Source organism: Ischnura elegans, chromosome 11 (assembly GCF_921293095.1).
Source record: "Ischnura elegans chromosome 11, ioIscEleg1.1, whole genome shotgun sequence".
Classification (NCBI taxonomy): Eukaryota; Metazoa; Arthropoda; class Insecta; order Odonata; family Coenagrionidae; genus Ischnura; species Ischnura elegans.
In genome coordinates this window covers 88729299-88747034 of record NC_060256.1, presented here as the reverse complement: position 1 = coordinate 88747034, position 17736 = coordinate 88729299, and the positions used below count along the sequence as shown (strand labels likewise).

Here is a 17736-nt window from a genome sequence, read left to right as displayed (position 1 = left end):
ACAGTCGGATCCGGATTTAACGTCTTCGCATTTAACGTTTTTCCGAATTTAGCGTTTATTTTTTGGGGTCCCGATTCATTCCCTATTAGAACAATGTAAAAATAATCCGTATTTAGTGTTTCCGCATTTTGCGTTTTTCCGCATTTATGGTCGTAAAAATTTTTCCCGCACAAGATTTTTTTGCCCGATTTAACGTTTTTTCATGACGGTTCGTGCAAATGATTATCCAAATCTTCAAATTTCTGCTCGTCAACAAGAAGAGTCCCATAGAAGTTTCCCAAGAGTCGATAAAATACCGGGGAATGCTTCTTCAACTGCTTTCTTCCGCGAATGCAGCGCTGGGACCTTCAACTCGCTAGCTGGGTGATTTGTCTTCTCGTAATGTTTCGCTCCCCTTCTAGTCCAAACACCTGGCACTTTTTGGATCAGATCCGATCTAATGGAGCAAAGTCATCCCTTAATAACCTCAAACTACCTTATCCTTCACTTTTGGAATTTTACTTCGATGATAATTGACGACTGATGACGCGAGTTTTTCTCCGAGGGCCGCTACAATGACAGTTTTCTCGTAATGTTTTCACTTGATGGCTTATGCCCCTTTCAACTCTACTCTCTACGGGCAGTTAAATTTTAGCCCAATATTTTTCCAGTCATCTACTTTCTCTTTTCAAAAGAGGAGACACACTATATCATTTGCGCAGTTCACCAGATGATTCTTTCTATAGATTTCAGTTTCCGCGGAGGAACAGAGAAATAACCGAGGAAGCGTTTCCCCTGTCATGATCGTGAAAGAGAGCATTCTTTCCCTACGTAACAACATTGTTTCACATCGTAATTTAGATATCCCGGAGCCCATTTACCGACATGCGGTTGGTTGATATCGCTGTCGATTCAAAGATATTTATCTGGGGCTATTTCATGTCAAAAGATAATGACAATCGGAGTTTTGACGAACTATCACGGTCCATGACTCTAAATAAATCGCTCATGCCGGAAAAAAATCACCGCATAATCAAGGTAAAAAAAGATCGTGGATAGAGCGCGGAAAAATACGAAAATCCAGCAGGATTGCCCTTGGTGGTTGACTTCGACATCATAACTCGGACGAAGTTGCCAAACTCTAGAGGCACTGACAATGTGTCAGAAGAAATCCAGTTCTGTTGAAGATTAAACCTTTTCACTTAACAGAGTTTAGCTAATCGCTATTCAAGGTCCAACCAAATTCTATTAAAGGCTGCGGTGAAACAAGGTGAGTCGGCGTCAAGGTGATTAGCGCGCCGCGTAAGCAACTTCTCCCGGCTCCATTCGACCTGCATGAGGCCGCGGATATATGACAATCTGGTGTTATCATCGAGTTGAATCACCATCAACTTGTAGGCATACTAGAAATAAGATTCTCCTTTTTTGGATGACCTCGAAATCCAAAATGAGCGCCCAGGAGGGTTTTTAAAGGCTCATAAATCCCTCGTTTCGCGGAGGCTACAGAAAACTAGTTTCAAAGTACACCGGGATTTAAGTTTTAAAGGATCCGGGTTCGAATCCCGGTCAAGGCGAATGATTTTTTCTCTGTGGATCTTTCGCACGCTACAGAAAACATTAAGTTGACAAAATTCCAATAAACCCTCCCTTTTACTAGTTATTCGGTAGTTTAGAATTCGGGATTAGCGATCTTCTGTTGTCATTTTATTTCACTCATCTTTATTGTTGCAATGACGATTTTTTAGGACATACTTACACCTTTTCTTATTACATTAGAAATGCTATAGTCACCTACATGTCACTTTTATAGAAAAAAATATAAAATTTAATCGAGACGACTGAAATATGAGTAAAAATGGAATCACTAATGACCATAATAATATTCCGTGGGAATACTTTTAAGTTGATGTACATTATAATTTTCTTAAAATATTTCATTAAAGCAATTGTCATCCTCTCATTACCTACTTATTTCTACTACCCATTTTTTTTAGCTGATTCCTGAAAAGTATTATCCAACCCTCACTGGGCAGAGAAAATTTAATCAATGAATTTTTTGCTGCATGCAGCACCTTTTAGTTGCTTAAAATAATATATTTTATTCATAAAAAGCCATTCCAATCATTACAGACCCTAAAACCTGAAAAAAATGGCATGTCCTCATTTAGTGTTTGTCTGCATTTAGTGTTTTATATTTTGTCCCCCCTGAAAAACCTTAAATCAGGATTCCACTGTATTATGAATTGCATGATTGAGAAAAAATGTAGTAAAACTTATGGAAAGCACTGCAGGAACAAGTGACTTTGTACCCAGTCACGTGCACGGGTGCAAAGTTAAATACACCAAAGGATGAAGTTCGCCATGAAAAAATATTTGACTTAGCCGGGATTCGAACCCGGAATGCCGGTCAGGTGTCCGGATTTTCTTGTTCGGTAAAACCCATCCCGAAGTTCGCTCTGAGAAAATGGCTTGGTGGCGTAATTGGGTGACACACCTGACCGGTAATCGTGAGATCCAGGTTCGTATCCCGGCTAAGTCAAATATTTTTTCATGGCAAACTTCATCCTTTGGTGTATTTAACTTATGGAAACTCAGAAATTTTACGCTTCTCAGTGTTAAAAGGCATTAATTGGTCCAATGTGTTTTATTATCTGTGGTAAGAGATAACAATAGTTCTTGTTGATTTTCTATTTTTCCCTTGTTGAAATCTGTTCTAGCATTCTATAACCTTGAAGAATGGAGCGCAATTGGCAGGAAACCCCAGTTTGCGAAATCAGTTGTACGATCAGTTGGTCAGCCTTGTTGATATCATCCTGGATGGCTGTAGATCTCATCTTGAAAGCATAAAAGGAAGTGGAAAGTACCCGTCTTGCCTCCAGCAGTATGAAGTGAAAAGGTCCTCCTACATCAAATCATTCTGTAAGTTTGTGACTTTGAAGTCTTATATAATATGTAAATTGTTTTGGTATTTTATGGAGTTTTCCAATTTTTAGGAATTCAAATGCATACTATTTAGAACTATGCAATATGAACAAGGATTATGAGGTCGGTCTTATTCAGTTATGACTACCTTTTAATCTTACCCGGTGTTTATTTGTGGGGTACAAGTAATCACATTGATTGTTACAATAAAGATCATGCCGATTGCTGTTGTAGAAAGAAGGGAGACTGAAGGGGGAAAGTAATTGGGAGCTATAAAAACTATTATGAACTGGTAAAATTGATGCATTAGCTCGCAAAAATACCTAAAGATTCTCCATTAATCATCAAAAGAAATAAAAAATTTGACTTTAAAATGGAGAAAATTATCTTTGAGCTGACCACTGTACACATAGGTTCCCAAACTGCCGTCGGGAGTTGGGAAATACACTGAGCGCTTGCTTTAAACATCGTTTTGAGGGAAGATTTAGCAACTCATCGTCACTTGTGTATGTGCTGTAATTCTTGGTAAGTTTTCCTATTGCTTTTGTGCCACGATTATTACTGGGGATACTAAAAATGCGACATCGGGATGATGAAGTACAAGCGTTTCACTTTGTATGTTTCAGTTAACAGAAAAATGGATGATAACGTTGCCGCTCGTTTGAATAGTACACCAGAAATTCATCTTGTTTTACATACTACCCCGCAAGCCGCCTAAAACGTGGGTGGCAGGGGGTGTTAGGACACCAGCCTTTTTTAGGACACCAAAAATTGATTCCAAGACCCTCATGGAATTTGTTATGAAAAATTACTGCTATACATCGGTGGAAAATTGATATGTAAAGGAAACTTGTAATACTGAAGGATAACGATCGTAAGCTTACAAGCCATGCTGTTGAATTTGGCATTGCAGTGTTAGCAGAGAAGGTAGTCCTATCCATCCACACACAAGCTACAACCTATTTCAGTAATATAGGTAAATCCCTAAACAATATACTAGTACATACCATAAAAATATAGTGGGAAATAGGCAAATACAATTATAAAAAACTGGAAGTCACTACCATTCTTATATTCATCACCTACAACTTGCAATAACAGAGTTCATTATGGAAACAACTATTTATTCACTGATTTAAAGCCTTAAATAAGCCCACGCAAGTGACACATGTGGCTTTTCCCTCTACTATTCGTTGATATAATAGAAAAACAAACTTCACACACAGTTTTGATCTTGATAGCTTGATCATGAAATTTCATATCTACCGTGAACAACGGAGGTGAACACGTCATTGATAAGTCCTTGTCCTTGATAACCTTGATAACCTTGTCAAACTTTGTGCATTACAACCACTGACACTGTGATTATTAGCAGTAGTTTAATGGGAGTTGTCACATTGAAAATAACGCTATTTTGGCACAAAAGATGTTCACAGAAATCTCCAATCAGCGAGCAAAAGTTGCATTGACTGGAATTCACCTATAATACAAGCACATGCAGTCCTAAACGATGAATTTTCCAGTACCTACGAATAAATGGATGAAGTTATTGTATATAAAAGCATAGCAGACATTAGAAAACATCAAAATTGTTCTAATTACTTACTTAAATGAATGTGATGTCGCCACAACATCAACTTACAATTAATGAATCCCCCTTCCAACGGCCGTCAACGATGCAGAAAAGTTTTTTGGGTTTTCCACCGGTTGATGTTGTGGTCTGATATGCCGGGAAAACCTAAGATCATACATCCTACAACAATGTTATTTAGGTATTATAAAATGTTTGGTTTTGTTTGGATCCATAGCCATATGTCTTGTTATAAACTCGCATACATCACCCTAGTTAGGCATGCCCTCAAATATTGCTCTTTAGTTTGGTTTCATTTTTTTATTATAAATATGACAGACGTAAAGAGGGTTCAAAATTAATTTCTCATATGGTTGGCCTTCAAGCCTGGAGTTGTGAGGGAAAGTGGTGAATTCGAAAATATTTTGAAACTACTCAATATCCATACTCTAAATGCATGCAGTAAACAAATAGGAATAATATTCTTACACTCATCGCTAAATAATCACATTAAATATTCTTATCTATTATTTCTAATTAATCTGTGGGTTCCATCAGTTCATTCCAGATCTCACTATTTATTTATATTTCACATATGGGAACGATTTACATGTATCACCTACCAATTTTTAGTGGTGAGGGATTAAAAAAAATGTTATATCAATAGATATTTTTTAGTGATGGGTCAATTCCAAAATTTTATCGATTCCGATCCCGATTCTGACATTTCCATTCCGATTCCACTGATACCGATTCCATCGATTCTGATGCCATAGGCTCCAAGAAAAATATCACTTAATTCCAGGCAACAAGAAAACCACCAACAAAAAAATATTACTCTGTGAAAGAGCCAGTTCACAAAAGCATTTTTCATATCATCACTATGTAATTAAAATATAATAGCTACATTTCAAAACAGAACATACCTGAAATGTGTTGTTACATGATAGGTATTACTTTAGAATATTAGCAGTCATGTTTAAATTTAAAATAAAAGGATTTCCTTTAATATCTATCTTTTATTGATAATATCTTATCATTATCATTAATGTCTCACAAATTTAGTCTCCTTTTACAGACTTTAAATTTTTGCTCAAAAAGCAAAGCATCTTCAAAGCATGTCAGGATAAAGCCTGTTACATTTTACTTCACATATTTATCCTGCAGAACTAAATGTCTTTCACTGAACACAGGGGATGGCGGTATGGCAAGGAACCTATTCGCTAATACTTTCACCCTTGGGTAGGAGATGCAAGTCTTCCAGTATTTCCCAGGGAAGGAACTTGGTGGTGCATTCATCTCTGATAAATAAGCTTCCATTTCAGCTTCAACAGTGTGTTGTTATGGTGACTTTGGGTACTTTTCCAAATGCATCACTGTATCTTGACCATAAACCTGTCACAGGCTCCCTAGTCTGCATTTGCTCCTTCGGAATATAATAGGGATTTCCAAGTAGCACTTTTTGATCTCGAGTCGAGTTGAAAATTACTCGCGAGTATGGAGTCGAGTATGATAATTTCTGAACCAGGCAACACAGCAATACATACTACAATATATTCTACTCCAATTTTCTATAATAAATGTCTAGCCTAGTAATGTAACAAGGAAAATATAATGAGGATCGTTGATGGTTATTGTCAGAAGTAGGAGATGAATGAAAATTAATGTGTCTTCAATAGTTCCATAGGCACAGTTGAAATTAATTAACCCCAAGTAATATGTTGACCATTTAAGTCATATATGTATCAAAACTACAAGGGAGAGCCCAGAGTATAGTAATTTTCACAGCTATAATAAAGATTACATACTACGTAAATGAATCATGTAATATTTGGCCCTTTCAAATTCTCAAGCAGAAAAACCAATTATTCTACATGCTCAGCCAGCAGGTTTTGACATCTCCATGTTACAGCATTGCTGCCTGTAGAAAATTGCCTTTTGCTACACACTTGTGTGACTGGGCTAGTACTTTCCTACGAAAATTGCAAGATTTTGGAGACCTTGGAATTTTTATTAAAAATTATATTGACGATTTTTTTGGATCTTGAATCTTCATGGAATTCAAGTGAACGAAGCGAACGAACTATAGAACTTTAGTTTTGTAGAGCCAAAAAATTCTATACTTCTCACGTCATTTAATCAACCTTAAAATCTCTTGCTTTTTTTTTAAGTTCAAGAAAGAAACTAAACGCTACAAATGAATATCACATCGGACAGGCGCAGTAAAAAAAAGACTTAAAGAGCCTTGTGGTGTGAAAACTCCCCCTTCTGCGCGACTCACCTTGGCGAAGGTAGAAAGGGAAAAAGGGTATCGGTTGTTGCCTTTCACGAAAACTTCATTTTTCTCTCTCTCTTAAGCATGCTGACCCTTCACTTTACTTCAATACAGGCGGTCCCCGACTTTCGTACACAATGCGTTCCCGAAAACTTGTACGAAAGTCGAATTGTACGAAAGTCGAACCATTGACTTCCATACTAATTAGGGGTTACGTTCCAAAAGAGCGGAATTTACGTACTAAAACCTTTTTTTCACGGAATTCATTTCAATTGACTTAATTTTAATAATATATTAATAAAACTCCTCAAATCATCTAATTTATTTCGAAAATACGCAGAAAATGCAAATATAAGTTTAAAAAACAAGAACTCCGTTGGCTATCGAGTGAAACTTCCTCTTGGCGTTTAAGTTGACATTCCACTTATTACGTCCACTATATATAAAAGGACATATCAAGTAGCATAAAAAAATGTATTCGTTGAACCCGCACTCTGGATACCTTTTAATTTTTACACCAAAATTCGATATTTGGCAGGTGAAATTCGTGATCGCGTATATTCCGCATGTTATTCAAAAAAGACAAAATACAAACGAAATTCGGGTGATATTTCGTGCAATATCGTTGCTGAAGGTTTACATGAATTAAACAGCACTCAAACGAAAAAACACAATTAGAAAGAAGGTCTTACTATAGTTTTATTGAAAGCTATTCGATGATGTCTAGTCAACTTCTTTTGAAAAATATCTTCAATGAAGGCTTTCCTCTTCTCTTGATAAGGGAGCCTATAGCAGGCAGTCTCTCTCCCAAATAAATCACCTAGATCAGAGTCAATTACCAACAATTTCCTTCATTATATACGTTCATATTGTTCGCATATACTGCCGATACTGCAATTTGAAACAATTGAATGTTGGGATGCGCAATAAACATAGCGGGAATTTTAAAAAAATTACGGACCAGCGTCCGAAAGTCCGAATTTAGCGTACGAAAGTCGAGTAAAAGGTGTCAATTTTGAACGTGCGAATTGTACGAAAGTCGAGTGTACGAAAGTCGAGGACCGCCTGTATCCGAGTCATATTTCTTATGCGTGGAATGGTTCCGAAAAAAATCCAAATCTTAGTATTTTCACTCGAGTAATGCACTAAATGGTCTAGTCGATCTATACATAATCCTTTTTAATGTCCTCAGTTTAGTGTTTTAAGTCAATGATGACGATTATCCATGCTTTAAATGACGATTTTCAAGACTAATGTTTTAAAAAACTTGAAAAATCGGCCTCAGTTACTCACAGTTCCGCGGCGTGTAGCTCAGCCTTGACACGCGATTGAAAAATCGCTCTTATTTCCTTCGTCGATAACTTTTTTTTCCAAGATTTCCCTTTAGTACTCTTTAGAAATCTCTACTTTATATTGTGATTCAAATTTTCCGAGTTATATTTTTCGTAAGCGAAAGATAATGTCTACTTAATGTCAAATTTCACGTGAAAAATGGATCGGCCATTTTGCGATGTAAAAGCAGACAGATGAGAGCCAAAATCTTCAAAAGTCATTGAAAGTATAGGCAAAGCACCAGGTCAAAGGAATATTGCGTTTTTTATTCCATAAAACTCATACCAACGCAAAACCACTTGGATAAATTCTAAGATTTTTTTTAGGAAAAATGATATCTCGCGTGGCATTGAAAAATTGGTCATGTTTGGGCCACTGTATCTCACTAAAGGGTCGTATTTATGTAAAATGGCGTACTATATCTGGAAATGATTTATGAGTATTTACGCTAAGTTTCATGTCTCTATCCCCAAAAAGGTCATTTTGGACTTTATTCCAGCTTTTTCCGATTTTGGACCAGTGTGCGCCAGGTAGGAAGACGATCGGCCGCGGCTGGCATAAAGGTATTCGGCGCCCACGTCGACAACTATAGTGTATTCGGCAAGCTGTAAACCAGGCCAAGACATTAGAATGACTTATCGGCTTTAAAAACTGCATTATTACATGAATTTCATGATAGCGCTTCCTGTCGGTAGATTGCTGGACCTACTAGCCTCGAAAGCTCTGTAACCTTAACTACTCGACACAACATTCGTAATGCTACTGGAAACCGCTGGAAAAGCTCGAGTCGAGTACCAACTACTCGACTTGATTAGAATTTTCGAGTACACGCACATCCCAAGATATGTTTTGTTATTATGATTACATGGCGCGAAAATTCGAATGACTGTCGGAAACGCGACCGTATATAAATTTGTGGTTTGAAGTACAACTGGAATCGGAATCGATTTTTCACTTTGGCAAGTACTCATTTTCGATTCCGGTTCTTGGCCGAGAATCGAGGAATCGAACCGACCCATCACTAATATTTTTCATTTATCACAAAATGCATTCAAAATATTTGTACTTCAAAATGTCTATTTTTTAAATTTTTCTAATCTAACTATGTCTATTGTAATGATTTGCAAAAGGACATTATTCCACATAATAAATATTATCATTATTTCTTTTAATCAATACAAAAAAGTGCACATCAATCTGACCTTTCCTTCAAGAGAAATGGATTGTCAAACAACAAAATTGTATGCATGTTAACAACACCCTTCCCAACATTCTGTTGCTGGTAGAGCCCCAATACCATTCCTTCATCAAACCATTTCATACTACAGTAGATTCCATTTAATGGGTCCACTGGTTACTTGGGGCAGCCGCTTAATTGTGGCAGATCTTGAAGAACAGAACCCAATAGAGGAACATCCCAGAGTATTCTCCGCTTAAGTGGGACAGCATGCCGCTTTATTGGGCCATTAGTCGGCGACATAGACTCTATACTCGTGACGAAATTATTATTATTTTTTTTTCAGAATACTATTTTTTTATATTTTCCTCCTTTGATTTGCTCTTATTTTTCACAAGTGTTCCTATTCTTGCCCTATTTTGAAAGCTCTTGTTGTTATACTGTCCGTAAGAGGAAAGGACTTTTCTTTAATAGGACTTAGTAAAAGACATTCATTCAGCATCGCCCGATGGTTTTGAAAAATATTTTCAGCTTAATTGTTATTATTCTTAAAAGTGATAATAAATTAACTAAACTCGCTGATTTATTAATCAAATTAATAGTTTAATGAACTTTGGTTGCATTATAAACATACGTTAGTCTTCTTTCTACTATTTCAAAGTTTTTATGTCCATATACGAGAGAGTTTGCCTAATTGGGGCAGCCGCTTATTTGGGGCAAAGTGCACAAGTTCCGATACGTCCCAATTAACCGGAATCTACTGTATTTGTGTTGTCCAACTGTAGCCGATGCTTCAGGAGGGTTGATGTGATAAAATGCTGGGTAGTCCTCAGAGTGGTCGACTCAGGGCTGCGAGAGTATTGTAAATGGCGGCAAATATTGTATTTTTACAAACTGAGTGTTTTACCTGTTAAAAATTGTGTGAATTGCAATATGATGTTGCTTGCTAATTCCCCATTGTTTGTTGAGTGAACAGAATTGTAGATTGGATTCATTGTAAAGTGTCGTTTCCAGCTAAATATTTTCATAATTTCCGAAACTCAACTAAAATTCAGTGGGAAAACTTTTGATGTTTTCAAATGCCCTTTTATAATGCCATCATCATTTCATTTTCTAGTTGATGAAAAGGAGTATGAAAGAGCTGCAGTTTTGGCTGAGAAATTTTGTGACTTTGAGGCTCTTGTTCGTGTCTGTGATATTACCGGAAATGACGAAAGATTGAGTGAATACCAAGAAAAATTTGAAGACCAGGTATGTCATATTTACCCAATACTGTTTTATTTATTTATTGGTGTTACACTCTCATGCTATAGATATAGCATGGAACATCAATTCTATCAGCGGAAATGATTCCCAGCTCTGTTTCTGTATCATTTTAGTAAATCCTAAGTCCTAATATAAGTCCATGTTGTGGAAATTTAGGATGAATAGATTTTAGGTACATTTTTGAGCTTGCAAGAGCTGTTACTTTGATTTTTATCTGTAAATGGATCAATTGTTTATATGCTTATATATTTATGGGGAAAAGTTGAAGTGCTGACATAGATCAGAGCTTGTGTAGTAAAGATGTTAACATAGATGCAGAGTTAGACTAATTCAATAAGAAATGAAAGCACTATCAACTCAACCCAACTTGATCTCTTTTAGCCTTGTAAAAAGTTTTAATTGAATATTTTTACAGTACACAGGGATGTATGGGAAAACATCATTATGATGTGTCTTAGGTTTGGCTACAATTTATGATTTGGACATATTGTCTATGGGGTCATTCCATTTCAAATCAACCAAGCCCTGACACCCACCAACTCGGATTTTCATGAAACTTGCTGTGGTCATACATTCTGGTATGATTAGAGATTACATGCAAATTTAGTCTCCAATTGCCAATTGTTTATGAAATATGAGCAATTGAAATTTGTGTGTGCCCCTAAAGTGCTGCAACTTGCAATGCATGGTGATTTTTTTTTTCATCAAACTCCAATCCTGATGAAAAGTCATGATTTTTTTTAGAGCTAAGTAGTCCATAATGATCCCACGATTATCGTTAAATATTCACTGCATGAAGTACTTCAGCTGCAACAAAATAAAGTAAATAATCTCCCTTGTACCATTTTTCATTGTCAGCATCCACAGGGAAAGTGAAATTCGTCGTAAAATCTTAAAAACCCCTCAAAATTGATTTTAGAACTACGATTGATGGATCAAAAGAAAAATCGATGTGTTGATTATATTTCAAGGCCAGTCACTCGCAGACACTGTCCACGCATTTATCTGCACACGTAAATTCGAAGCGCAATTATTGGTCCATGAGTCATGACGACACATTAACCTAAGACCTGTGATTGAACGACCTTTAACCAAAGCGATCATTAACTCTGGCGAGAAATCAGACACCTCTTCAATTCCCTGTCTCCCTCCATTTTCCCACTCACAACCTTTAGACGGCCCTAAATTTTGCTAATGATAGGCGATTTCATAAGAGCTTTTTCAATGCTGCGTTTGAATTCTTGGCATTTGTCGCGTTTGCTATATTGTTAGTAGCGTGCAGACAGTGATTTTTATGTGATCAATATTTCTTCCTAAAATGGCTCATCAGCAGACTGTGAATTTGACGAAATTTTGACCGTGAAAACCTGGAAAAACTGTGAATTTTATAATTTAGTTTGAATGGGAACCCTGAACTAGCGAACTTCCACTGGAGGGAATGACGCCTCTGTTGCTTCACTGGCTAAAGAACTCAGCCGGAAATCGAGGGATCCGGGTTCGAATCCCGGTCAAGCCATATGATTTTTTTCTCTGTGGATTTTTTGCACAATTAGTGCATTGCGGGTGACTACGGTTATCATTGTGGCTAGTCCCAGTAAACTTAAATTCGGATAATCAGGAGTTTACTCTGTTTGGTTAATCTTGAGAACGATATCTGAGTGTGAGTCATGATGATGAAAAGACATTTGAGATTGATAACACTTTTAGTGTTGATTGATCTGTGAAGTATGTTTAATCTTCTCTCTGAACTCATCTCAGATACATTTGTTATTTTATTCCTCTGTAAAATTTATTTTTTCATATCATGCTAATTGTTATTCTCTCATGTGCACTTTTCATTTTGAACAGCATTAGTAGAAACTCATTAGTAGTTTATGAAAATGAAAAGTGCACAGCACACAATGAAGTTAATGCAAAGCTGCCAAAGAAAACAACTGTCTAGTTGTTTTTATAAATTCGGAGTCCATCTCTTGCCTGTAATATCTTAATCAGGTTATTGTTGGCAAATGTGCCCTTAGTGCCTTTGTTGTTTTGAATTGTCTTTTACTGGGGAGCTTCCTGCAGGCATTGAATGTATCGTTTAAAATTGGCTTAATATTTTTTCTTTTACGCGACTGAATATAAATTTGCAAGTTACTGTTTTTTAGGAATTCATTGTGAAGAGTATTAATATTTAGTTGAAAAGAATTTTTTCCGTCATAAATAAACTTACGCTATTCAAAACATCATCAATGATGGTAGGGAGTGTTTGTAAAGGTCGGGGGAAATAATACTGTATTTGTCTGAATATAGTCCCCCCTTTTTTTTTTTTTCAAAAAATGCCCATGGTAAAAGTCATGGCCCTTATATACTGGTTGCTAATCTCCGGCTCGGGATTGTTGCCTGAGATTCCGCTTTTACCCCTCAAACCCCTCACACGCCTCCCCTCAAACAAAACGCTGGGCATAGTGTGCTGCCTTTAGGGGAAATATGGAACTAACTGCGCTGTCGGCGGCTGTATATGCTTTCGACAGTGCAGTTAGTTCCATATTTCCCCTAGTGGCAGCGCAGCGCACTGTGCCCATAGTTGTGTTTGAGGGGAGGCGTTTGAGGGGTCAAAGCGGAATCTCAGGCAACACTCCCGAGCCAGAATATGTTCGGGAGATTAGCAACCAGTATATAAGGGCCACGGTAAAAGTAAAAGGGGGACTATGTGCAAACCCATATTTTAAATTTTTTCCTGAAACTCAAGCCTCAAGATTAGGGGGGGGGGACTATATTCCGAAGAATGTGGTACTTTAAAACTCTCTATATTACAAATTTGGCGGGGACAAAAAGTTGTAGGTTTGCATTGATGAACTTTGTTTCAGAATCACCAAAAAAATTGTATTTTCAGGAAATTTTCGTAAAATACTGTTTAGAGTACAGAAGTTTTTTTTTTAGATTTCAATTTTATATTAATACAGTAAAACCTCTTTACATCGTAATGGAGGGGACCAATATTTGGGCATTTTGATGTATGGAGGTTCACTATAGAGAGGTTTTAGTGATAGGCACCATTTTATTAATAAACCATAATATTAATATATTTAAACATACATGCATGCATTAGTGAACATATATTTACAATTTAATGATTACACAAAGGTAAAAGTAACTTGTTCAAGAGGACTTTTTAGGATAGAAATTAGTTATTGGGTTTGCTTAAACCTTTTTTAAAACTCTTTCGATATAATGTTTTCAATTCTATTGAATACCATCATATTATGATCACATTCCTCCATGCTTAATAAAAGCCATTCAATTACGTTCAATGAATCCACAACCTCTTTTTTGGTGGGAACTGTAACTGATTCCTCATTACCAACATCTTCCTCTAAATCCATCTCTTCCTGTATCCTGCAATATATATACATCTCCTTCACCACTATCTTCCAACTCATGTGGAGAACATATGAATAATTAATTATGAACATTTACAAAGTCTTCAAATGTTGAATTTGTGTCAACTATTTTGTTGATTTTATTGTACTCTGTAGGTTCATTCTTAAATATCTCACTTTCCTCCTGTTTGCTATCACCCGTAATCCCAGCCTTGATGAAGCATTTCTCAAAAATTGAGGATATTAATTCCTTCCACGAAAGGCACAGCCTGTGCATGGTCTGAAGGATGTTCCATGAGCACTTTTAATGTAGTTTTCACTATTCACTCTCCATAAAAATAATTCACTAGCTGCTTTCGATAATGCCTTTTGACCAAAGAAATAATTCCCTGGTCTAAGGGTTGTAATTTACGAGTAGTGTTTGGAGGGAAGTACACAACTTTTATATTTCTTAACATAATTCCTTCAACCTCTTATTTCACTGCCCAAGTTTTTTATTTGTGCAGCCTAGATATACAGTTTCTTCTATTTTTGCTCGGTTGTTTAAAATAGATGTCAGGGTGAATGATGGTATTCCAAAGGTCACTGCTACATCTTTCTTCTGCCTGCCCTCATTGATGGCTAGGAAAATTCCTCGGAATGTGGTAATGTCAAGCAGCCGCCTTGTTTTATTTGTCGATTCCATCGTCAGCTTATAATTAATTAAGTAATTTTCGTATGTTTTCATATTTTATGGCAAATAATTGAAAATACTCCTTATAATATATTTTAGAAAATTGATTTATCATTCTTATAACATATGACTTGTTAAAGATTATAAAAAATAAATAAACACGTGACTATTGCAAAAAATAAACAAGAAACTGAGCGTAATTTGGAAATTTCGATGAATTCCCTTTCTCTAAAATACAATGCTCGTAGAGTTCCGTAGAAAAACTCTGTCAGGGGCACAAAGAAACGCTCGGTCTGCAAAATGACGTGATTTCCTTGTGAGAATGCTGGGCGAACTACTTCAGAATGCCGCGGCGACGGTAAAAAATTTCATTGCTCTACCGCGTATCAGCTAATTATTTGTCTCCTTCACCTAACATTGTCGCGCATGGAGTGATGTTCGTTCAGTATTGCTAGAAATTGACGTCCCGGACTCCCGATGGAAGTCAGATTTCGCGGCATAAATACGCACGCGAGACATATGACTGTCGCTCAGCGCAATAAATTGTAAACTACGATCGTTCACGAAAAAATTACCAAGGCGGCAGTGAGAAAGTGCTACACCGGGAAATATGGGAATAAAATGATTGCAAAACTGTATTTGATTTATTTCGAGTCGCAGTAAATTCATGAAATATTTTCATTTTAGAAATGGAAGTAGCAATGCGGTTGAGTAATTCTGTCTCCATGAATGGGAGTGAAGTTAGTTGAAATATTTCCCCCGGCAAGGGATTATAGGCTGCGCTGGTCGCCTCTTTTATTAACTGAACATAGTATGTTAGCATTTACAGGAAAATAAAGCCATAAGTAATAGATAGCGAGTGCTATCGCGCAATTTTTACCATGATTCGAAAGAAAACGATGCGTTCTGTCTTCATTTAGTGTCACTTAAAATGATTAGGATAGTTCGTTGCCTTTTTCTTATTTACTGTTAGGTATGCTCTCATATGGAACAAAATTGCCCTAGCTAATGGTTAACGTGAAAATTACAGTAAAGGTGTAAAAGAGAAGAATAAGCGTGAAACATTTATCGCTGAAAATGTCATTCCATGTTCGTTATCGCGGCTGCATTAATGGCCTCTAGTTGTCTCGGTACGAAATGCGGAGGTAGTTAGGCCGTCTCGGGGGTCTCTCGTTGCTATGATATGTTGAGGTTTTACGATATAAAGAGGTTCACTATAGAGAGGTTTGCTTATAAATTTACATGTAAATCTGACGGGACCAGAGGGTTGGTACGATGTATAGAGGTTTACGATGTAAAGAGGTTCACTACATAGAGGTTTTACTGTATTAGTATTAATTTGATTATAATTGTAAATTTTGAATAATTTAAAGGTAGTTGATATGACTAGCAATCAAATAACTGGCAATAATATTCTATGAAAAATTAATAAAAGAATTAAGTGAGGAAGAGAGGATTTAAGTTTTATGAGGAAGCACTATCAGTGCTGACTCAGAACCCAAGGAAGTCAAAAGGATATACAGTGCAACCTCGATATAACGACACCCCACGGTGCACTAATAAACACTCGCTATAGCGAATTGTCGCTTTACCGGAGGTGGAGCAAATAATAGCCAATATACCTGTTGCAAACAGATATACAGGAACAGGAGTGGTGCGGCGACAGATAAACATCTATCCGATAAACGTAAGCATAAATCCAGACGAAAGGCGATGTTTTTTTGCATCACTAAATTTCCTTACTCAAACAACGACTAACTATTCAAACAATTTATAAGCGCCGCACTGAATAAAAACCATGCAAAGCATTGTTTCCTCAATCACTATGCCAATGCACAACCGACGAAGCCATTTTTCTATGCCCTTAATTAGTGCATTTACGTGATCATTCTATTATTTTGGTATTTTCCACTGAAAATTCAATAATTAACTGATAAAACAGTATCGCGGTTATTTAATGCCTCAAATCTTTCCATTGGTGTATGTTTATTGTTTTTGTACGTTAATTAAGTGAAATAACGCATTGCATTTGTTTCTACAGGCAAAAACGGTGGAAGGTTGTATAACGTTCCTGCCTTGGAAGAATGTTTCTATGAGATAATGTAATATCTTCATCATCTACGGTAAAAAGTTTGCTAAGCTTGAAAAATGATGTGATTAAAATTGCCGTTGTTGAAAAAAGTTTCTTTTTGAGTGTTACGCTCGTGACGTATTTGAAATAATACACCGAGTTTACCACGGCACTGCAAACGAGAGTTAGTTGTTCTGTGAGTTCTTCCAGCGGCCACCAGGGGATTCTCGGCTACCCACGTGACAGAAGAGAGCGCCAGTACGACTCCGACCACTGACGCGAATAGTTCACCCTTGTAAATCCGCAACGGAGAATAAATACGACCATCCCAACAATTCATGCTCAGTATCATTGCATCGTACATCCTACATCATCGCTAAGGCGCACTACATACCTTTAGAGGCTTCATTGCAAGAAATACCTCATACTGCAAGGGTTTTGTCGGGGAGTTGGCTGTAAAAAAGTTCCGTTTCGTCTATGTTATATGACGCGGGGAATACTTCTAAAGATACTTATGATCGGAGTCCTTTCTTCCACGACTTTGGGTTTACACCGCAGGCATCACCAGCAATTATGAGGGGAGATAATGCTTTGGTGCTTTGCATTAGTATAATCAACCTTCCGCACTCTTAAAATTCTCGATTCGCAATCTATCCCTGAAATACTCCGCTTTAGGCTTAAGCGTAGCCCCTTTCTCAGAAATTCCCGCAGATTTGAGTGGGCAAAACCACCCGAACAAAGCTCCTTTAAACTCTTCATCGTCTGTATTCCTTGGGCGCTTTTGTTTTTTTTAATTGTGCAGAGCGAATAGGAAGATAAATTTATTTCAACTCTCTCATATTACTCCTTTATTTTTATTTTCTCGCTTAGACGTGTTTGGTGTTTTTTTGGCCATGGTGTCTGCCATCAAATGCTTTCTATTCACGCAACTCACGGACGTGCGGGTACGCTGCCGACTGCTTTCTGCCGCCCGAGGAACAAAAGAAGATCAAGAATTCGCAAATGCTAATGCCACAATATTTTCACCAAAATTAACTACTTATCTATCGAACGACAGCTTACCACATAACTTTGAGACTGAGCACTCCATTAACTTCATTTCTAACAGA

General features: G+C 36.9%; 1 protein-coding gene across 1 annotated transcript in view; it reads left to right on the top strand.

Annotated features, from left to right (window-relative positions):
* Nucleotides 1-17736, top strand: part of LOC124168035 (nuclear pore complex protein Nup133) — a 69029-nt gene that overhangs the window by 38145 nt on the left and 13148 nt on the right. Inside the window, exons 16-17 of the mRNA XM_046546133.1 lie at nt 2697-2898; nt 10373-10506. Of these exons, the coding sequence (XP_046402089.1) occupies nt 2697-2898; nt 10373-10506 (336 nt within the window). The remainder of the gene's footprint in view (nt 1-2696; nt 2899-10372; nt 10507-17736) is intronic.